At 32.6% G+C, this 24,617-nt stretch overlaps 1 protein-coding gene across 1 annotated transcript in view; it reads left to right on the top strand.

The window, feature by feature from the left end:
- Positions 1-24,617, top strand: part of LOC130219045 (A-kinase anchor protein 13-like) — a 99,393-nt gene that overhangs the window by 32,228 nt on the left and 42,548 nt on the right. The window contains exons 2-4 of the mRNA XM_056451315.1: positions 3,459-3,502; positions 17,088-17,241; positions 24,144-24,452. Of these exons, the coding sequence (XP_056307290.1) occupies positions 3,470-3,502; positions 17,088-17,241; positions 24,144-24,452 (496 nt within the window). The 5' untranslated portion in view covers positions 3,459-3,469. The remainder of the gene's footprint in view (positions 1-3,458; positions 3,503-17,087; positions 17,242-24,143; positions 24,453-24,617) is intronic.

Raw genomic sequence — 24,617 nt, 5'->3', positions numbered from 1 at the left:
CATTTAGCCAGTTTAACAGCAAACACAGTGCCCCCCTGCCTGTCTTACAATGGGTCGTCACCTCTCTCTAGCCACCACAAATCTTGCTGATTAGCTGAGATTTGGAAGTGGATCAGCTGGCTAAACGGGTTGGGGATGGATTTGGGGCAGGGGTACTTGGTGAATCAGCATGAGTGGAAAAAGCAGCAGGTGGGATGTCTGATCTCTTCCTGCAGACTAGGGAGGGGAGAGGTATTCTGGGAATTCCACTGGCACGGGAGCCATAGAGGGGTTCAAGTTAAGTAGCCCGGCAGTGTATTAACAGAATTGGGGAGATTAGTCAGTTGTCCAGTTTATAACACCTAATCTCCAAAACCTAGTGAGCTGCCTCACTGTCTGCTGGCTGCATAATGCATGATGACTTTAACACTTACTTGCCTTTAGCTGTTGTAAAGTGCAGAAGACCTATTAATTCTTGGTTTATACCAGGTGTTGGCATGTTGCTTTTCTCCAAGTGCAAAACGGAAAGAAAAAAGCACACAAATAGTAGATGGTACTTCAATCAAATCTTGGGTAATTGGCAAGCTAATTACTATATAATCTTGGCTATGATTAGAAGAAACTGCTTATTGATTATCAACTTCCTTTGACTTTGTCCACTATTACAGATGGGTAGATGTGCATTTATGCCGAGATTGTCAGGACATTCTGAGATTGCCTTATCAGTGAAAGATGGATGACAACACAATTCATATGTTGTAATCTTTAACACTTCCTGAAAACAGTAGCCTACTCTTATTTTATTGGTAGGTTTGAGTGAAATTTCTGCTTTTTTAAAGAGAACTGAAATTCGGTGTTGTTTCAAACCTACCAAGCTAACCGAGACAGCGATTTAAAGGCATTATAATCACTTTTCTGACATGAAGGGCGTTCCGCAAGGTAGGCAGCTTAGATTGTTCTAGCACACCACATTTTAAGTTCAGTTTTAAACAACATCACATTTATAATTCATTCAACAGTGTCCCAGAATTCATGTTAAGGAGCTCAGTAAAATGTAATACATATGTGGACAAAATAGGAGGATTGGATTCAATATGAAATTCAATGCATATGAAGTGTTGCTATGTGTTTTACTTTGTATGTCTGAATTTGTTTATGCTTATGGCATTACTTTGTCGCATTTGCACATGTTAACCACACACTAGTACCTAAACACTACCAGCAGTACTTGAAATTTACTGCTGTTCAAGTTTTGATGGCAGCAAGAAAGTTCACTTGGATTTGAAATGGATGTTTGTCCTAGGTGTTTTGGGTAATGTGTGTGCTAATAAAAGTCTGTGTATGCGAGTGTGTGTGTGTTGTTCCTGTGTGTTCAGGTTATGAGTGGGGCCTCAGATAACCACAAGGACCTCCTAAAGGCTAATGCTTCACCCGGGATAGATAACTGAACAATAGCTGGGGGGCGGTTTATCATCTTTGGAACAGAAGGCGGGGGTGGTGCTAACACTCCAATGTCACTTGTTTCCCAGCCTTCGAGTATGGGGCTGCTCCTAGCTGTCACATTTAATAGAAATGATTTGTGTTTTATTGTTTGCTAATGTGTTTTTTTTTAATCAGCTGAGATTTGGGTGTTGTCTGAAGCTCTGAGTGATGGTGGTTGAGTTTGTCGTGTGTTGTGGGTTAAGGACTGTGGTTTTGTGTTTCATGCCTGGGTGAATCGTTACACCCTCTTGCAGTTTGCAGGTGGGCAACGTGCTTTGCGGGCAGCCACAAGATTCCACCTAGTGGCATATGTGCTGGCATTAGAGTCTCCTTTTGTAGAGTAAGAGGAAAAAATAGAGAGGATTGACACAAATTCTTCTCTCTGCTGTCCTTTATGGGAAATCCTGACGTCCTGTACAGCAGGGGGGACCAACCCTATTCCTGGAGGTCTACCTTCCTGGAGATTTCAGCTCCAATCCATATCAAACACACCTGACTGTAATCAAGTGCTGTTCAGGTCCTAATTTTTTGGTTAAGGTGTGCTTGATCAGGGTGGAAAGCTGAACTCTGCAGGAATGTAGATCTCCAGGAACAGGATTGAGCACCCATGCTGTACAGTACATTTCAGTCATTTGCAGTCCATTCCAGCTGATACTTCTAATCACTAGTCATTCTTGCAATTTAAAATAAATGCTTGTATGTGTTAGTCAGCTAGATAACTAAACTCTTTTCCACATTTCACACAATTGCACAATAATGTGCAATATAGTGCAACAATTTTCTTGTTGTTGGAGGAGAAAACTCTTACGGCCCTTTTCCACTGAGTGGTATGGTACGGTATGGGTTGGTACCGGTCACCTTTTTCAGGCTTGCATTTCCACTGCAATGGTATCTGAGTTCATAATAGTCCAAAAGGTGATGATAATAGTCAAACATGACAGTTTGTTTATGTTGTAGGTTGTTGAAAAAAATAATTTGCTCCTTTGTTATTTCGGGCTTCTTTGCTTTTTCGCACATCGTTCTCACATTTGACAGTTTCTGAAAGGATCGGAAGTCAGAAGCACTTCAATAATCACTCTCACATTGTTATTATCAGCTTAAGACATTCATTGTCTCAAATATAGCTCTCTAGAGTAAACAACAACAGAGCACAGGGTAGATTCTGCTCATCCTTTTTGGCTTTGTGGCTGTTCATCAAGACGACAAGGTTTGTTTAAGCTCTGGTCGACCATGACTCGTTATTCTGTGTATATATTATTAAGGTGTAATGTCTTGGCTGTGCATTTAAAAATGGCGCTTCCTTTGTTTCATTCTCCTGCTTGTGATACTCGTGATGTATCTCTGTAAACAAATAGTGTTCAGCTGTGCATCTTGCTCCACTTATTGGTACCCTATTGTTGTGCTAGGTGCTCTTTCGAAAAGGGTACCCAAAAAGTGATACGGTACGGTTCGCTTTTAGTACATTTTGACAGTGGAAACGGCCATAAAAGCATACCGTACCGTAGCGTACCCTTCCAACACGGTCCCAATTCAAGGACCTTTCCTTCTCTCTCCACCAGTTCGCTACTTATCATTCTACACTGTCCTGTTTCAATAAAGGCACAAACTCTAAAAGAAAAAACATATTGCTTTAGTTTGCATGCATTAAAAATCCACTTATGTGATTTAGTGAATGTAGTGACACCCCAAGGTATTCCTATCGTTGTGTCCTGAAAACAGATGCAAGTAATGGATTTCCAGTTATTCATTAGCTGCAGTTAAATTTTTATGGAAAGACCCGGAAGGGGGGACCATTAGGAATGTAGGCAAGCTAATGTGCTCCTATTAGTTATTAGGGTTGCAGTTTGGTCTGTTAAAAGCCCCGGTGGATCTGCTTTGTGTGGCCTAATGTTTAGAGCCTAGTTTGTTTGTGGATATAGGGAGTGAACGATATCTTGAAACATCCTGCATGTTTTGTTTTTAGAAATGCTAATTCTCTCACTGTTTTCTTTCCACAGTGGCCAGTGCCATGAAACTGAATCCACAGCAAGCCCCGTTATATGTAAGTATTGCATTGTTTATTCATTAGCTGGTTTGTTTTGAGTACAGAGTAGGGCTGCATCTGAAATGACCTACTATTCAGTAGGTACTGCATTTGAATTTAAATGTACTACTCGACCGTTCGAAAAGTACATTCTATGCAGTATGAATGTGAGTACTATGAATGGAATTTTGACGTACTGCATCCGCCATTTTGTTATGATCACGTGACCTACCCATCCCAGTTGCGTCACTTCTCTCCCATTCATAAATTCTCTCACTGGGGCATCATGGGATAGCATAACGTGCATCAGATGCACACTCAGCGAATCTTGCCCAAAGTAGTAGGTCATCCGTGGACTTCTTACATACTGTTTTTCAAATTCTTTGAATTTAGACATATTACTTTGCTCGCATACTGTTTTTAGCGTACTTTATAGTATGTCATATAGTAAATAGTATGCCATTTCGGACGCAACCTACATTTACTTATTAAAATACATTTTTGAGCACAGCTGAACGCGTAAGAAGGCATTTGCACACAATTACATTTGTTTAATTATAAAGTTAAGAGCGACTAAAAATTGTCATTTATTTATTTATTTATTTATTTTTTACAGTTGTGGGTATGTCTTAATGTTTTCACTCATAAATATGGGATTCTGTTTTTTGGAGGGTCTTTTTTGTGTTGTCTTCAGTAGTTTGTTGTTATTCTTATTTCATCAATAAACCAACAGCCCAGTCCACCTTCTGAACAAACTCAAGATATCAAGTGCAAAAACACAATTCCAAGTGATTGTGTGAGCTGTGTGTACAAAAACTGAACAGACATTATGCTCATGCTCATCTGATGACAAAATGTGTGCCTTTGCATGTCTTGCTTATTTAAAAACAGATGTATTCCTTGGGCATTAGCATGCGGAAACTCTGTTTTAGAAGTTGCGTGTTAAATTACATAGTCAAATTTTGTTTTTGGATGATTAGTCAACCATCCTGACCTCTGCGTAGTTAATGGAAACTGCTAAAAGTCCTTGTTGCTCTTACATTCTTCCTGCATCAGCTTATTCTGGTCTTTGGTCATAGGGAGGGCATGCAAGGTAATTGTTTTTCTTTGTTTTGGTGCTGACCTTATTTAATTAGATTTGCTTAAGGCATCAGAAGCACACATGTCAGCAGGATGTCTGACCAAAGACACCACAGCAATTTCAGATCAACATGGCGGACCGGAACAGTTCACCACAACAAATTATTCAGGCCTTGTAGATTACTCGTTGCAGTGCATCAATAGTAATGTCAGTATCCTGCTATAGTTGTGACTTATTTGACTGGTTATATAACACACATGGAGATACACACCTGCCAATTGAATGTTCTCCACCTATAACACTTTACTACTTACCTGGAAAGGAGTATTCAGAACTTTTCGTTGCTTTTACCTATTCTAAGTTAATTGTTTAAAAAGTAGACACACAATTAGGAGGATCAACAATTTTTCTTAGTGAAAATATTATCCATGCTAGCTTGTTAGCTATTAAAACAGTACTTGAGGTTTAACTGTACAGTAACTCTATATTTTATGTCATAAGCTGTAAAGCCAACAGATGCTGCAATGTTTTGCTCTATTTGAAGCCCACAGCTGTGGCTTGTGCATGTGCTATATTTGTGTGCATTAGCTGCGTGTGTGTGTGGTTAAACCTGCACATGTGGTTTCTTCATGTTTAACAGTTGCAGGTGGCTCGCTTGATGAAGCATTGAACGTTTTTTTCACAGGACTTCTCAATATACTTACAGTATAACACAGTTTTTTTTCTTGTATTCTAATGTGTGTTTTAACAGTAAGATCACACAGAAACTTTTTTAAGGAAGTGATCAAGTAAGGGGAAATGACATTTAATCACTGCCGCCTCACACGTCACATTTGTTTTTGCTCTACATATTTATTAAAAGTTCTGCATGACAGCTACAAAGAGAAACATATTGGTCACTTTTGGGTAAATCGATGTTTAAGAAATAAAAGGTCACTTTATTTGGAAGGCTTTTATATTTTACACAAAGATTTTTAGAAACGTTTCTCAAAGTTTTGGATTTCAGAAGGTTAGTGCTTTTTGATTATGAATTCAAAGGTGTCGGAGATTCTACTTCATACCTGTCAACTTGGGATGTGAAATTAGTCTCCCTTTGCCCCAAACAACATTAAAATTCCCCAAATTACTAAATATGTTCATCTGGAGATGTTTCATTGTAGGGCTGGGCGATTTGGCTTAAAATTTAAATCTCGATTAATTGAACATTTTAACACGATTACGATTAATGAATGAGTATTTTATTTATTTATTTATTTATTTATTTATTATTTCCCTCATAGTTCACTGACAGGTTTGTACAGTACATATGCTCACATATTACAAGTGAGAGATTTCTGAATGAAGGGTGCATTACTTGATTTTAAAATAATTGAAGGAAACATGCACTACACATCTGCTATCTATGATCATTTATTGAACATCAAGGTTGAACAGCTGAAATTTAAAAAACACACATTGCTTTAACCAACTTTTCTTTTAAAAAGTGAAATGACTTGCACTTTTGGAAACAAAATGTATTATTTTCAATGTTTTTCATATGAAAAGTAGAAAATAAGCAGTATCTCTTCTAAACCAAATAACTCTTGCATATCCTGTATGTAATGGAAAATATGCAGTCTCACAGCATCTCTGGCGCATCAATCTAGTGCAAAGTAAGGCTCAAGAATGGGTCCATCGTCGTACTTGACGAGATCAGATTTGGCTGCAAAGAGGCCGCAGAAGTATAAATCAGCCTTAACAAAGTGGGGTCACGTGACTCCACACGTGGTAGGGAAAGTAATAGAAAAAAATGTAACTTGAAAAATTTGATAGATTTTATAGGTTCCAAATTTAGATTTTTGTTTACTTTTTTTATTAATCGCCCAGCCCAGTTGAAACAGTCAGTAATATGTTATGTTGTTGTTGTTGTTGTTGTTGTTGTTATTATTATTATTATTATTATTATTATTATTATTATTATTATTATTATTATTATTATTATTATTATTATTATTATTAGCAAACAGTTTAGCCTATTCAAATTAAAAGCTATTATAAAGAAATTGAATCAAGTTATCAAATCTCATTAACCTTTTCTTCACTGTATAACTTAAACATTCTGATTAAAGAGCAGCGAATGAATCTCTCATTTAGATTTTTCGTTTGTTTTACAATAAATGACAGATGTCGTCACTTTAAAAATGCATAGATCTATAATGAAAGATTTCGATTGCCAACTTTTTTATGCTCATTTAAAGATCAAATTAGTTGTGTTTAAAAGAAAACCCACCAAGATCGACATGTTTAGACGTTATTGTTGTTGTTGTTGTTCTTCTTCTTCTTCTTCTTCTTTTTCTTCTTCTTATTATTATTATCTGTATATTTCTGTTCAAACTTGCACCCAAAACCCAGAGTGTCCACTTTCGCTCCTTTAAATTCCATGGACAGAATCTGTTTGAAAAATGGCGTCTGTTTATCACTATGGAGCGTGTCGCATCGCTACATTGATTGACTTGAGGATTGCATAGGAGGGGCAATGGTGCCTGTAATGGAAAAGAAGGGAATCATGCTGTTTTTATATTTACTTCAAAGTGTTTTCATGCCTAAATAAAATGAAAGCACAGAACAGATTCACATTTAGGAGCAAGGGGCGTCCCCTAGTGGTTCGGCAGTATGGTTTACATATAGGGAGGATTGATCCTTTAGTGTTTATTACCACCCTTCATAGGAGGATTGAAAATACAGGAGAAATATGGGAAAATACCTTTACAGGATGTTAGCGGGATAGAATTATAAAATATGGGAGAATCCCCGGAAAAACAGAAGGCTTGACAGGTATGTTCTACTTTCATGGTTTTGCAGAAGCTAATGGGAAGAGTCCTCCCTGTCCAACACGACACTGGCTAATTTGCTCTGCTTAATTATAAACAGAGGAATGGCGGTGTTGGGTTTCAAGAGAAGCAAAGACATGTCATGAAACGCAAGCTGCACTTTGAAGTTTTGAGTCTTGGCCTAAACTTGTTCTGCTAAATTTGAGCTCAACACAAGTAGCTAAAAGATGCTTGGTGGTCTCTCGCTCCCACAGTTCTGTCAGACAAGGCAGCTCACCGAGTGTTGTTTTAAGCACAGGGCGAAAAGGCCAGGCACTCCTCCTTTGGCACATTGGATTGCGAGATCCTGAAATAGACCAACGGACAACCGAAGTATCAACAGTACTTCGAGAACCCCCATGAGCCCGCTTCAGGTGCCAAAAATGCTTCCTGAAAAGATGGATCCGATATTCAGCTAAGCCATAAGATTCAGAGGGAGATAAATTGGATTGTGGGTATTTTCGGCCTTTTGCTCGGTAGAAAATCTAGCAAGGATTAGCACACGTTGCTCTTAAAATATCTTCAGGGCTGCATGTGGTGTTAGTGATTTGAAGGATTGATTAAAACAACCATGAATCCTGGAAAAGTTCTGCGTTTGTTTGTAAGACAAAGTGATTCAATAAAATGCAAAGTAGTTGGATCATGCAAAGACCAGTATCGTTGACTCGGAGTCTCTATGTCTTAAAGTTGACACAGTCACCAGGGTGGTCTTTGTTTCATTTGTTTATGCTCTCGCCTTTGGCACTTTTCCTGGTCCAGCACCTGCTATCCATATTGGGCCGCCGCGGTCTAAAAGTGGCCCGAGTCTGACTTGTGCATTTTAGCAGTAAAAATAAAAGATATTTACAACCAAAGAATGTTTCTGGCTTTTGATATGTGGATGGAATAGAAAGATGAAATTTATGGCCATTGGACAAAGCTGTAAGCATATTTGAAAATATTGTTATAGCATTTGACCACTTGGTGGCGCTTGGTAAAACCTTAATAGGCTGTAATAGATGAGATATTTTACAATACACGCATGAATTTTCCAATTGGTATCCAAATTCATTCATGAAATAAAACAAGAGTCTTATTTTTGTCCAAACTATTTAGAAGTTAGAATTTTTTTATTTACTTTTGACCTGTATGGTTCCACACCTTCATAATTAAGGCTAATTTATACTTCTGTGTCAATCGCACACGTATGGTCCGGCGCAGCCTTTGCGCAGTTGCATAGCCCTCACTGAGGCTGATGCCGACACTGACGTGCACCTCTCCAAAAATGTAACTACACGTCACAATGACTCTGTGTTTGTTCGGCTTGGTACCGGTATAAAGCATGGGTGGTGCGGAGAGCCCCAAGCCCGATTGAGTGAGTGTTTACAAGTGTCGAGTCCAAGAAGGAGCTCCAGATGGAAACTCTTGCTTACCTTTATGGTTAAATTTGTTGTCTGCTGGTTCCCGCCTCTGAATGATCAAGTTTGAACTACTTGTAGCATTCAGAAAAAAACAAAAACCCATGAGTTTCGACACAGAGAAACATAAAAACCTACTGCCAGCTTGTGTTTCGGAAGTGTTATTGCAGAGCAACACAAACATCAAGCAAAAGTGTAAATGCGCCATGGGTCACGCCGATCACTCGGCGCAAAATTATAAGCCTTTATGCATCTTCTCTCAGGATTTGCTTGACACTTAATTTGGTCAGAAAATGTTGAAGCATTGCAGAGTTATAGCTTCATACCGATTTTTTTTGATCTTACTATCCTAAATATTTTTACCAAACTTTTGACAGCACAATTTGAATGTGTTATAAGCTAAATTTGGTGGAAATCATGTAAGCCGTCAAGGCTGAAGTCTATTTTTTGACAATTAATTTTCATTCAGTACATGTGCTAAGAAAAAATGGACAGATAAAGATTATTTGCGTACAAAGAATGATACTGGCGTCAAGTATACAGATGGAACACAAAGGAGACAATAAAGAGGTCAGCTTTATATCTATCATGCAAAATTCACAAAATCTGTAGTGATTTTTGACCACTAGATGGCATTGATGTAAAAATGGGTTGCATCAATGACAGATGCTAAAGTGATAGAAATCAAGTTTTGTAACCGTATACATAGGGCTGATTAGCGATATTATATTGAATTGCGATAGAATTTATGTCTATACAATGATAAGCTCTGGACTTTTAACTCTATATTAATCTAAGAGCTAATCACACAGCAGAAATGTGCAAGAATGGGAATAATAAAAGTAATGGACCCTCTAAAAAATTAGATGTTAGAGTTGCTGGTGAAGAACAATGAGAAGAGATTTGTATTGTTTCGTATCGTTTATGAACCCAAATCAGGCCTGGAAAAACAAATAAATAAAATAATTGACACTCTAATTTTGGTGGCTTCTGTCGTTGTTGGGATACTCTTTTAAATCTGCAAGCATTAAAAACTTATATTGAGATGTATATGGCTCAATATGGATATATTTTTGGATATATAATTATTGAGACTGCATTTTTGCCATATCGCCCAGCCCTAAGTATACCAAACCATATAGTAAGTTTAGAACTTTATTACAAAAACTGTATGAAGGGTTCACACCAAATACAAATTTAAATATTCACACGAGTAAATTACATAGAGGTCAATGCAAACGTCTAAATAAGAGGTGAATTCATGAGGAACAAATGATGCTGACATCATGAATAAATCATAAGGAATGCTTGAAGTGTTTGCCATGAATGTGTGGAAACCCTCTCAATCATATCTTCTGCGCAAGTTCAAAAATGTCAGCTAGCGTAAGTTAGTGTTAGGCGAAAAACATCTCCTGAGTAATCTAGAGCTAGTGAGGCAGTTCTCTGTTACAATAGTTATAAACAATATTGCTCGGTAGTTAAAATTACAAATTATTTATTTTGTGACCAGTAGGGGTTGCTGTGCCATTTTTTAAAATTTTTTATTTTCCGAGGCCATGCTTTGTATCAAGAACACACAAAGTTTGTTGCCAAGATCCACCTTTACATTAACCTTTGCCCAATCTTTTGTTCATAATATTTACATGATTTACTGTTTGGTCGGTCAGAAATCTTTTATAACTAATGAATCATCCAGGACAAGATTTGAGAAAATTAAGTGTCTTTTTTTTTTATCAATACACTAATAGCAGGAACTTTCATGACATTAAATTGAAAGCTATTTACAGCCAAAGAATATTTTTGGCTTCTGACTGCCAAATAGCTTCCATCAGTAACATATTTATGAAGCCATATGTATGCGTCACCAGCAACGCGTGGGTTTGGTTATCCATTCTGGGACGTAGCGGTCAGATTCCTATGACTTATGCATGTCGCTTGGATCAAAGGGTCACCATAACTGCTTCTGTACAAGTCAGTCATATGAGCTCACCACTAAAAAAAAACCCTTCCCACACCCTCAACCAATGGCTTGATCTGATTCAAGAGTTGTCGAGATGTAATTTTTTTGGTCTTAACGTCTAGCTTTGCTTTACACCTCCACCTGTTTCTCTAGTTGTCACCGCAGCTTCAGCAATAGGACATGAAGTATGTGTTAACAACTTTAGGATGTAGTTAATGATAGTCAGATGTAGACAGTGCAGGCTACTTTCACGATGGGAATTTTAATGTTGGTTCGGAGCTCAAGGCTGTTTTTGTTGGCAATAGTTGCTGTCATTGTTTGTCTTTCATTTTTAACTATACAAGTTGTTGATTAGTTGGTGATATGCGAGTGTGTATTGTTTGATACTTATGGAAATAGTAATGTTATCATTAAGAACATGATGAAACTGTAGATATGAAGTTTGTTTTGACCAACATTCACAGGATAATAGTACTAGTAATAATAACAAATATATAACTTCAACAATAATAACAAACATGACATTTAACCACAATTAACAACAACAGCAACAACAACAATAATAATAATTAACAAAAACAACAACAACAATAATAACAAGCATGAGAATTAATAACAATTAACAACAATAAACAACAATAATAATTATTAACTTACAACAATATTAATTAACGACAATAATAATAATGAACAAAAACAACAACAAAAATTATATAAATCTCAAAACAATAATATTAAAATATTACCAAAATCATTAACCAATGGCAATAGTGAAATGATGTTTTCTAATAGCAATAATTAAAGTAATGTTAGTTTTATTAGATAATAATATTAGAATATTATTATAAACAAAGTGAAAGTAAAATATCACTGTAATTCTAGTTATCATCATCATCATCATCATCATCATCATCATCAACAGCAGCAGCAACAACAACAACAACAACAACAACAACAACAATAATAATAATAATCGATATAATTGCATTAATTGGAGAGATATTTGTATGTTAAAATGTTGCTGTTGTTAATAATCCCATAAAATTTCATTAAATTGAAGTGATAATAATAATGTTGAGATTATTATTATTGTTGTTGTTGTTTTTAAGACCTAAAAATTGCAATAAGTAATAATGATATTTGTTCATATTTATTAATAATAATAATAATAATAATACATAAAAGTACATTAAATTGGAGACATATTTGTTTATTAAAACGTTGTTGTTAATAAGCCCATAAAATTACATGAAATTGAAATTTAAGTGATATTTATGGTTTATATTTTAGTTATAATAATAATAATAATAATAATAATAATAATAATAATAATAATAATAATGTAAATAATGGTAAATAATAATAATAATAATAATAATAATAATAATAATAATAATAATAATAATAATAATAATGTTATCAAAATTATTAACATTATTATTATTTATGAACAAAATATTTATATCATTACATATGAACAAATATCATTACACCTAAAATTGCATTAAGTTGTAATGATATTTGTTCATATTTAATAATAATAATAATAATAATAATAATAAATAATAATAATAATAATAATAATAATAATAACAATAAACAAATAATTGTTGTTATAATAATTGGAGAGGTATTTGTATATTAAAAAGTTGCTGTTGTTAATAAGCCCAATAAACTACAATAAATTGAAGTAATATGGTTTATATTTTATTATTAATAATAATAATAATAATATTGATAATAATATTATTATTAACAACTACAATTGCATTGAGTTGTAATATTTGTTCATATTTAATAATAATAAAAATAAATAAATAAATAATAATAATAATAATAAATAAATAGTTGTTGTTGTAGTTGTTTTTGTCGTCATCATCATCATCATAAAATATTATGACACCCAATTTAAATTATTACTTGTACTTTAAATAAACTTCAAAAGTTTCTTAAAAGGTTAGGTATAAATAATGCATGGACAATAATGAAACTGGTCAACTCTTAACCACCAGAACTTAAAATGTGCACCTATTAACTTCAGAAATGTCAGCGTGGTGGTTTTAGACTCTGAGCTGGCATTTGCCGGAGTTAATCTGACATTGAGGATCGAGTTGTGTCTCTGAATCATCTGAATCATCGTCAGCCAAAAAAGCAGCTGACTGGCATTTGGCAAGGACACCTTCGTGCGGCTTTTGCAGCGTAGCCAATAAAAACATCTCCCTTTAGGACGTCCCGCTGCTCGCGTCAGGCTCTGAAGCCCCTGCATGTCAAAACACAGCTTTGTGGCCTAGTGTAGCGGCTAGGGCAATGCTAGCTTTTAGATCATGTAAACAGTTGTTCTGCTTAGACAGTCCTGTGAAATGCTCATTGCACTTTTATTATGTTTTATATTATAATAGTTCCTCATTTTAGCTCTCACTTTCATATTCTCATTTAGACAGATATAAATAAGCAGAGATATTTAAGACTCAGAGTTGTTTACTTGTCATGCGTGGCTATTTGTTGCTGGTATCAAGTGTCAGTGATGCTAGTAAAGCTAAATCTGGAGCCCTTCTGCTCACTGGAATAGCAGTTCAGCTGTGCAGTTTATGCTTTGTGTTAAGATCATGCACAATTGTACAGTGTATGTTAAAGCTAATTAAATGACTTTTATTTTACCTTAGCATATACATCAGTGGTAAATAAATAATAAACATTCTGCTCAACAGTTGTATCACTTAATTTGTGGACATGTGGAGTATTCCTATTTCAGTCGCATTATTGAAGTGAGGTACAGACATGTTAAACATCTTAATCAAACTATCTTGAAGGACTTGGTCGCATTTTGTGACAGGATAAGACATACACATAGGGCTGTTTGACATTCTCTGCACTTATCAAGTCAGTGAAGTACCACAGACACAGATGCACCCCCCCCCCCCACTCACACACTGTTAACTTCTCGAGAAAAACATAAGTTCTCTTTTCATTCGGTGAACAGTATTAAATTACATTAAACAACTCTCTCCTATCAGTCTTTACTTCGTTGTCGCATCCAGTACCTCAGAGTGATTTACAAGGTCATGAATGAAATGTTGCTGAATAAAAATGAAAATTAAAAATTAAATACCAAAAATGACATGATCATTTTATTTAGGTTCAATTTGTGGAAAGGAGTTTGGTTTCTCACGTGAAGGCAGTCAGTAGAGTTTATAGCTAAAAATTTTGCAGTGTTTGCATGTGCTTTATGACACAGCGTTCATTAATATAGAAGTAAAAGAGCATTCATTACTAGTTCATTTTTAAAAAAAAGCACCTTAATATTTTTTTGTCATTTTTTTCAGTTGAATCAAAGACTTCTTAAAAATAGGTTAAAAATCTCGTCTCGTAAATCCAATTTCGTCTTGTCTCGTGGAGTAAGCATCTCGTCACACCCCTAGTTGTTGTTCTTGTTATTATGATTATGATTATGATGATGATGATTATTATTATTATTATTATTATTATTATAATCATCATAATTATCATTATTATTATTATTATTATAATCATCATAATTATTGTTATTATTATAATCATCATAATTATTGTTATTATTATTATCATTATTATATTATTATTATTATTATTATTATTATTATTATTATTATTATTATTATTATTATTATTATTATTATAATCATTATAATTATTGTTGTTATTATTATTATTATTGTTATTATCATCATTGTTATTATTATGATTATTATTGTTATCATAATTTTTATTGTTTTCATCGTTATTATTATTATTATTATTATTATTATTATTATTACTATTACTATTATCATCATATTTATTATCATTAATATTGTTATAAATATATTTGTCATAAATATATTTAAATTCACATACTTGTAATATTTAGCTTGTATTTTGTTTGTTCAACAAAGTTGTTTGTTTGTATTTTTTTCCTAAAATTGTATATTTATATTTTCATTCGTTTTATTTATTTTTTAAATTTAGCTTATTTTGTAATCTTTCATAGTTTTTTTGCATTTTCTTTCCTCTAATGGTATTCTTTGTGATATTTTTGTAGTTTTTGTAATGTTTCTTGATATTTTTTATTGTTGTTGTTGTTTGTTATTATTATTATTTTCATTATTATTATTGGGGTCCGTGTTCATCAATAATGTTCAAATATATTTTGGTCTTAAACAATTAAATGGATTAAAATTTGTCATTCATTTTATTTTTAGGTGATATTATTTTGTTTGTTAAACCAAGTTTGTACTTTTTCAAAACGTTGTATTTCTTTTTTTTTTATTTTAATTTTTTTTACTTTGTTGGTTCTATTAGTTAATAGGTCTCAAACTCAATTCCTCTGCACAGCTTCAACTCTAATTAAACACAGCTGATGCAACTAATCAAGGTGTTCAAGACTCCTTTGAACACTGGATTAATTGGATCAGCTGTGATTGATTAGGGTTGGAGCAAAACTGTGCAGAGCTGCGGCTCTCCAGGAATCGAGTTTGAGACCAATGCATTAGTCTTTTATAGCTTTTTTTGCTGTGTTTTGCTTTGCCTTTAATTGTATTATTTTCATGTATTTTTATTGTTGTTTTATAATGTTTCTTAATAAGAATAATATTTATTTATTTATTCCCCCATGATTTTTGTTTGTTTTACATACTTTTTTGTACTTTTTTCCAACCGAAATCAATATTTACCAACATGTCCTACTCTACTGTGCTGATAAAGTAGTGCTTTTAAAAGAGTTTTGAAAGCTTGTCAATAGCATTACTTATAAGTGACATCTGAAATACCTAAAGAGAGAAACTCGCTTACAGACACACACGTTAAACTGTAATGACAGTAAAGTAATAATTATGAGGGTGGGGGAAAGGCTGATGGCTGTTTTTTTTCCCAGCATTTGTTGATATGTATATAGGCTATAATGAAAAGCGTCTCTAAATAGACAGGTGTTGATTCCTCCCTGTTGTTTGAGGATCCTGTAATGATGATTTATTGCAGTCAAGGCTTTGTGTTGTGTAATTTTCTGCACCCACAGGTGATTAAACACTTTTCGGTGCTGCTTTTAACCTTTAGAAAGAACACGAGAAGTACTTAATTTTTAGTCCTCAATCGTCACACTTTCAATTGTTTTTAAAAACACTTTTGTCTAATTGGATTGTTTTTCAGTTAGGCTTAAGCAGGTCGTACACCAGAATCGCTGTTCAGCGCTGCGTCACGGCGTACACATGACAGATAAAAGTATCGCACATCCTACGCGCACATTCGCATGATATTTAACATGAAACTAATCAGATGGTGCTCTGTGGCGTGGCAGGAATAGAACCGTGTCCTGAGTCGTGGCTGGGCGCTGTGGACAGCCACCGACTTGCAGCGCCAGTGTGTGTACGTTAATAGAAGCCTATGTTTAGAATTCTGAAATGTGTGGCGCCACGCGGCACAATGCCGAGCGGCGCTTCTGGTGTGCGACCTGCTTTAGACTTCTTTAAATGTTTGTTTTAAATGATACTTAAACTGTTTTATGCTTTTGTCAGAAATAGTGGCATTAATCAATTGCTCATCAATTGCTCGCATTAATTAAACAAAATAAATTAATAAAGAGAAAAAAACACATTGGTAATAGAATCAACCAATTATTATTTTATTTTATATATTCTTTTTTATTTAATTTAGTTGAATTGCTATTTTCCTAAAAAAATGTAATTTTTTTTATATTGTGTAGTTTGTTTTGTTTTTACATTTAGGTTTTTTGTTTTGTTGTTTTTTTCATTTAGTTTTATCGTTCTGTTTTTCGTTTTGTTCATTTTGTTGTTGTTTTTCGTTTCCTTTTGTTTTGCTTTTAGTTTTGTTTCATTTTGTTTTGTTTTATTCATTTTGTTTTTAGTTTTCTTTTCGTTATGTTAATTTTGTTTTGTTTTTGTAGTTTCATTTTGTTTTTTGTTTTTTGTTTTGTTTCGTTTTTCATTTTGTTTTTGTTTCATTTAGTTGTTTGTCGTTTTCATTAGGTTTAGTTTTGTTGCGTTTTTGTTTTGTTTCATTTTGTTTTTCGTTTTGTTTCATTTTGTTTTTTTTTTTTTTTTTTTTTTTCTTTTTTAGTTAATTTAGTTTTTTTGTTTTGTTTAATTTTGTTTAAAAAAATGTTGTTGTTTTTTGTTTCATTTTGTTTTTATTTAGTTTGGTTTCATTTAGTTTTTTGTTTCATTTCATTTTATTTAATATCATTTTGAAAGCCCAGATTTTATAACATGTCCTAAGCCTCAGCTTGAATTTGAACAAAACAGAAGAGCTGAAGTCTCAGTCTGATATGAATCCTCTTTGTTTTCAGGGAGAGTGTCTGCTGACGGTCCAGCTCTGTGAGGATGAGTGTGTCGAGGAGGAGGATGATGTGGAGTTTTACCTGCTCTTCGCTGGATCCACACAGAGACACGTGTCCAGCACACTGAAGATCAGCCATGTCACGCTGCAGGCCGTCTGTCCAGGTCAGAAAATATCAATAACTTTATAGTTACACTGCAAAAAGTGAATGTACAGTTATTAAGCTAAGCACAAGCTGTAGTAGTGTTCATTATAAATAGCATGTCTAGAATTAAATTGTGTTTGAGAGAAAAAATAATGATGTATTCACAATTTGTTCATATACAGTAATAATTGTTCAATACATCTGATTTCAACTGTAAACTGAAATGTAACCCAAGAGTTTTCGAACCAAAACAAGGTATGCAGCATTTCTAAAAGTCTTCATTTTTGAAGGTCAAATACTGAAGTAGTGCCGTTGCCAGGCATAAAGGTAGCCAAAGTTCTGCATTTTAAATCTAAATCGCATCAGTATAAATGCGGCCATACACAACACATTCCACATACAGTATTTTATCAATGTTTGATGGTTGTCAGCAGTCTTCCTGGAACTAGACGCTCATTACCTGCAGAGATCGACTCATTTACATTCCAGTCATGCCGGGCTTCGTTTGGCACATTGTTGCCTTGCACAATTATTCACCCTGCTGAAATTGCCCCAGTTACCAAAGGACAAGCTCTCTGGTGCTGGAGCTGATGTGGATGTCCCAGTGCTGCTACTGAAGAGTCATGTGTTGTGTTTACATTCAGTGGCCGGTAATGGACAGACATAATTCTTGCTCCATGTAGGAATATGTGGAAAGAGGTGGGAGGAAATATATTGAGAGTCTGTGAAAATATACACATTTTTTGTTATTAGGGTGAAATTAGGGTTTGAGAGAGTCTGTAAGCACAAGTGGAATGAAAGGATTGAGTTACTATGACTTTATTATAGCTATGAAAAAATACTGTGTTTCTGAGGAGATTCTTTTCTCTATCGGGTTTAGTTTATCAGGTTCTCAATATAATATTTGTTTATTTTCATTTGTTCTTTCGATCTGTTGTTCTATGATTTTGTGTTTTTCTCTTTTGTTTGTTTGATTCTTTTTTCTTTTGTTCATTTATTTTATTCTTTCTTTCGTTTTCTCTTTTATTTTCTCTTTCCTTCATTCTTTTTACGTTCATTCTTTTATTTTTTTCATTCTTTGGTTCTTATGTGTATTTCTATCATTTATTCATTCTTTCTTTCTTTCTTTCTTTCTTTCTTTCTTTCTTTCTTTCTTTCTTTCTTTCTTTCTTTCTTTCTTTCTTTCTTTCTTTCTTTCTTTCTTTCGTTTTGTTTATTCAGTTTGTTCCTTCGTTTTATCGTTTTCTCTTTCCTTCATTCTTTTTTCTTTCATTCTCTTATTTTTGTTCATTCTTTTGTTATTTTGTTCTGTCATTCATTCGCTCCTTTTCTTTCTTTCTTTCTTTGTTTCTTTGTTTCTTTGTTTCTTTCTTTCTTTCTTTCTTTCTTTTTTTCTTGTCATTTTGTTAAATCATTTTGTTCTTTATTTCATTTTCTCTTGTTTTTTCTTTCGTTCGTTCTCTCTTTCAATAGTTCTTTTTCATTCATTCTCTCATTTTCGTTCATGCTTTCTTTTTATCATTTTTTCCTTTTTTCTTTCTGTTGTTTACTCGTTCTTTCTTTCTTTACTTGTTCATACTTTCGTTTTCTCTTTAGTTTTGTTGTTCATTCTTGCTTTGTCATTTGTTCTTTTATTTCTTTAGTTTACTCGTTCGTTCTTTTATCTACTTTTGTTCTTTTGTTTACTTGTTCGTTCGTTCGTTCTTTCTTTCGTTCATTCACTTATTTTCATTCATTCTTTCTTTTGTTCATTCTTTTTTTGACATTCCTTCATTCGTTCTTATTTTTCTTTCTTTTTGTTTTCTTTCTTTCGTTTTTTGTTCTTTCTTTTGACTTTATTTTTGTGAGGTAATTTTTTGATAATGTATTAATATTTTTGAGATAGTGTTGTGAAAATCTAAAGTTTCTTTCTTTCTTTATATATATAGTTTTATGTAACTTCATTATAATTGTTTTTAATTTATTTATTTGCTGCTTTGTTTTTTTTTTCTGTATTTATTTCTAAATATCGTAGCACTGAGCTTTTTATTTATTTATTTTTTGATCTTTTAAATTTTGTTTTTAAAAGAGCCAAATACCCAACATCATGCTCCTCTATATGTACTCTACCCAGCATTTGAAGAAGTGAAAGACGCTGTATATTTGATTCTCCAGCTCAGTGTTGTGGACGCCAGCGCAGACGTTTGGCAGCACTTCAGTAATCTCAGCGCTGTTAATCTTTTCAGCAGGGCATTAACAGCACATGAAAAATGGCTCAGGTGCACTTCAGTCTCACTGCTGGAGGTCCAAACTTCTGCTCGGACACAAACATTTGCCAACTAAAATGATTTTATCTCCAAAAAATGGCTTGAAAGCTTCAGACGTCCTGCTGAGACATTTTGTTCAAACAAATATGATGATTTTTTTTTTTGCCTATGCAATGTGTGTTGACGTCTCATAACTGTAGTGAAACGACACAGGCCTCCTGGCAGAGCTGTAGTTATTTGTGAATGTTGATATTATAGGATGTCACCTCGACTCAGACTGTTTCCTAGTTGGAATTGAGTACTGGAGTATTTCCCAGTAATTATATCCATCATTTCTTTTAAATAAGGGTGTCACGGTGGCTCAGTGGTTAGCACTATCGCCTCACAGCAAGAAGGTTGCTGGTTCGAGTCCTGGCTTGTCCCTGGCAGGGACAAAATTTTAAATTTAGTTTGTTTCTTCAAAATATTATTTGCTTTTTAAATATTGTTTTGGTTTAATTTGCAGTGTTGTTTTAATTGATCTTTTGTTTTATTGTTTGTTTAATGTATTGAATAATTTAGCTGGGTATATGTTATATTGGGGCCACGCGGTGGCGCAGTAGGTAGTGCTGTCGCCTCACAGCAAGAAGGTCACTTGTTCGAGTCTCGGCTGGGTCAGGTGGTGTTACTGTGTTTAGTTTGCATGTTCTCCCTGTGTTCGCATGGGTTTCCTTCGGGTGCTCCGGTTTCCCCCACAAGTCCAAAGACATGCAGTAGGTGAATTGGGTATGCTAAAATTGTCCGTAGTGTGTGTGTGTGTATGGTTGTTTCCCAGTGATGGGTTGCAGCTGGAAGGGCATCCGCTGCGTAAAACATATGCTGGATAAATTGGCGGTTCATTCCGCTGTGGTGACCCCAGATTATTAAAGGGATTAAGCCGAAAAGAAAATGAATGAATTTATGTTTTGTTGTATTATTATTTGTTGTTTATTAGTCTTGTGTTTGGTTTTGTTTGTGTTTTACCGTCATATTTTATTTATTTTAGTTAGTGAGCTATTTATTTGTTTTGTTTCAAACCATTTCCTTTGTTTCATCATTATTTAAGTTTGTTGTTTGTTTCTGCAGTTATTTGTACTGTCCTGTACCTCTTTTTTATTTTTATTTGTTTGCATTTGTTTTGTAATATTTTATTTATTGTTTGTTTTAAACTAACTTAATTTATGCAAGTACTCATGTTTTGTTAGTAAAGGAACATTCTTCATATCCTTTAATTCATTAATTGGGTTGGTTGGTTATATATTGGATTAGGTTTTGTTTAACATAGTAGTATAATAATTAAACTAGTTTGGTAATTATTTTTGTTTGTTGTTTATTTATTAGTCTTGTGTTTGGTTTTGTTTGGTTTTCTCATAATATTTATTTGTTTTAGATTTGTTTCTTGAAATTGTAATGAGCTATTTAGTTGTTTTTATTTCAAACAATTTCCTTTATTTCATAATTATTTAAGTTTGTTGTTTGCTTCTGCAGTTACTGTACTGTACATCTTATATCTTTTTACATCTTTTATTTGTTTGCATTTGTTTTGTAATGTTTTATTTATTAATATTTGTTTTGACTTTTTTTTTCACAACTTATGTAAGCACTAATAAAGCATTACCTTTCCATTTTGGAAATAAGCAAAAGGACATATTTCAGTTCTTATATCAATATGTTTAAAATGTTAATTTATTAATTTGATAATTATTTTGATTAAATTTTTGATTTAGTTTTTTATTAGTTTTAAAAAATATATATTATTTTTTTAAAATATAGTATTTTTTTAATTTGCAAATTTAAATGTAAATGTAAAAACTAGAAAATTTACAACAACAACAACAGCAACAACAATAATAATACATTTACATTTACATTTAGTCATTTAGCAGACACTTTTATCCAAAGCGACTTACAAATGAGGACAAGGAAGCAGTTTACACAACTATAAAAGCAGCAGTGAACAAGTGCTATAGACAAGTTTCAGGTGTGTAAAGTCTAAATATAATAATAATAATAACATTCCAGTGTAAATTAAAATTACAATTAAAATGTAAAGATTTTAATAAAAAATAAAATAAGAAAAAATATTATATAATAATGGTATCGCAAAGTGTAAATTAAAATTACAATAAAATGTAATTAAAAATACAATAGGAAAAAACAAACAAACAAACAGACAAAAAAATTATACAACTGCAAAGTGTAAATCACTGTTTTTACTTAAGGTCCTATAAAACAAAATTAAGTTTAATTAAATTTAATAAAAAATACAATAACATTAAAAATAAATAATAATAAAATAAAATAAACATTTTATATTAGTAAAATAAATGATAATATTATTATTCTGATTAAATATTTGATTGTTTTTTTTATTGGTTTAAAAAATATTTTTAAACAATATAGTATCTTCTTAATTTGCTCATTTAAATGTTAATACAATAAAAAATGATATAATAATAAAAATAACAACAGCAATAATAAAAAAAATCAAGTTCAAATTAAAATTACAATTAAAATGTTAAGATTTTAAATAAAAATACAATAAGGAAAACAAACAAAAAATAATACAATTTATAAGTGTAAAAGACTTACAAATTGACTTAAGGTCCTATAAAACAGTTAAAATTAATAAAATTTTGTCAAAATGTACAATTAAATAAAAATATTAAAAAAATTAAAATATTAATATTATTAAAATAAATTATAATATTATTAGTTTGATTAAATATTTGACTTTATTAGTTTAAAAAGGATTTGTTTTTAAAAACTATAGTATTTTTTTTTTATTAGCGAATTTAATCGTTTTTATTTGTTTGCTTATCAGATGTAGTTTCAAAATTTTGCTTATTGGGTACTTGTTTTTGGTTGTTCATTGTTTTATATTTGTATTAGTTTAATGTTTGTTTTTGTTTAATCATTTTCTAAATATTTTAGTTTTAAATATATCTGTTCTTGAAATTCTGAGCTATTTAATTGTTTTTTTGCAAAAAATCTGTACAAATTATTTGTTTGTTTGTTTGCATTTGTCATATTTTCTACATATTTTTTGTTGTTATTTGTAGTTGCATAATTTATGTAAGTACTGGCACAAACTGTTTCCCTTTTGGAAAAAAGTGCAGGAACATTTGTCAGTAATTATATCCATCTCTGCTTTCTTTTTCAACTGTATGGCTGCCAAAATGTTAAGCAAGATTTTTTTTTCTGTGTTAAATCAGTATGAAGATGATTTACTGGAGACCTCCCTGTTTGATATAAGACAAATGGATCTTAAATTTTTTGTCAGGAGTAAGTTTAGTCATAATTGATTTATTGTTGACACAGTCGTGAAGATGTTAGTGGGTGGTATAAATATTTTTCATAGCCTGCGAGCTGTAGCAAGAATATTTTGACTTGAATACATTTCAGAAGTGCTTCATTTTCATACTTGTGGCCTAAAAGTGTATATTGAGAAGTTCAAATTCAAGTCACAATATTTCCTGCTTCTCAGATTCTCTGCTGCTCTCCATTTAGTGCCAAGAAACACATACTTTCTGTAAATATTCATTATTTAGAATCTTGTTTATTAATGAAGTGTTTAGTATTTCTAATTATATACTTGTATAATTATATTAAATAAATACATATTTATTTTAATGTTTATTTAATAGTTTTTGTTTTTAATTCTTTATTTTCAGATTTATTTTAATTAAGAACATTCTTAATTATTCCATTTTCATCAATTTGATTTATTTGTTCATTTAAACTTTTTAAAAATACATATTGTTTATTTTTTTGTATTGTTAATTTGTATACATTTTTATTTGTATATATTTTAATTGTTTATAAAACATGTTTTATTTACATTTATTTTTAATGTTTTTAATATTCATTCTTGTATTCTGATCACTTATCAATTATTTGTGTGTTATAATGTTTTTTGTGTTTTGTTTTGTGTTTATTTTTTGTGTTGTTTTTTGAGATTTTTTGCTGTTGTTTTTTTGTATTTGTTTTGTTTAGTTTTTTGCTTTTATGTCTTTCTTTTGTTTTGTTTTTGGCATGTTGTTTTGCTTTGCATAGTTTTTGTGTGTGTTTGTCTTTGTTTTTCTTTTGTTTTTGGTGTTTTGTTTTTAATTTGAATTTTTTGCGTTTTTTGTGTCTTATTGTTGTTCTGTTTTGTTTTTGCTTTTTGTGTTGGTTTTTTGAAGTTTAGTGTCTTGTTGGTTTGTTTTTTGGCGTTTTTTTGCTTTGCATTGTTTTTGTGTGTTTGTCTTTTTGTTTTGTTTTTGATGTTTTTTGCTGTGCATTGTTTTTGTGCGTGTTTGTCTTTTTGTTTTATTCTGTTTTTGTTGCTTTGTGTATGCTTTCTGTGTTGGTTTTTTGAGGTTTTGTTGTTTTGTGTTATTTGTTTTGTATTTTTTTGTTTTGTTTTTTGCTTTTTGTTATTTTTTTATTTATTTACTTTTTTAGTTTTTGGTGTTTTGTTTTGCATTGTTTTGTTTTTGTGTGTTGTGGTTATTTATTTTTATTTTTTTAGTCTTTTTTTTATTGTTTTATTCTATTTAGTTTTGTTTTACCTGTAGACAAAAAAAAAGGCCACATAAACATAAAAAAATGCCCTGACACTAAATCAAATTTCTTTTAAACCAAACTAAAACCTTTTGTTTTTCTCTGCTTACAGCTCATGATCGCAGTGAAACGGTACGGGTCACACTATGCCAGGCTCGTCCCGGCGGCTCAGTGGACCCAGTGTCCGAGGAGTGTTTCCAGTTCGTCCAGGACCTGGCTCTTGACATGGCTCAGTTCTTGGTAAATGCGGTGGGAAAAACAGAAGGAGCGCTGCTGCTGGACGAGTGTCAGATCCCGCTGAAGGAGTGCGAGCGGCTGGACGATACTTTGGCTCTGGCTCTCCGGCATCTGCCTCTGCCCGCCGGATGGAGCGTTTTGGGCACAGATTTGGACACGGGCACTTGCACAGGCTCGGGCATTGGTGAGTTTGTTGTTTTTGAGGTTTTGCGCAATGGATTTCAGACGTGGCTTGAAATGTGTGTTAGAGTAGGAAAGAAATGATGACCACATGAGTGCATTTAAAAGAAAAATCACTCATCAACCTGCTTAATTTCTTTTGTTATTATTTTTAAGTTGTGGGCTGTTT

The sequence above is a fragment of the Danio aesculapii genome, chromosome 25 (assembly GCF_903798145.1).
Source record: "Danio aesculapii chromosome 25, fDanAes4.1, whole genome shotgun sequence".
NCBI classification, from domain to species: Eukaryota; Metazoa; Chordata; class Actinopteri; order Cypriniformes; family Danionidae; genus Danio; species Danio aesculapii.
The sequence above is the reverse complement of the archived record's forward strand: the minus strand, read 5'-3'. Positions and strand labels throughout refer to the sequence as shown.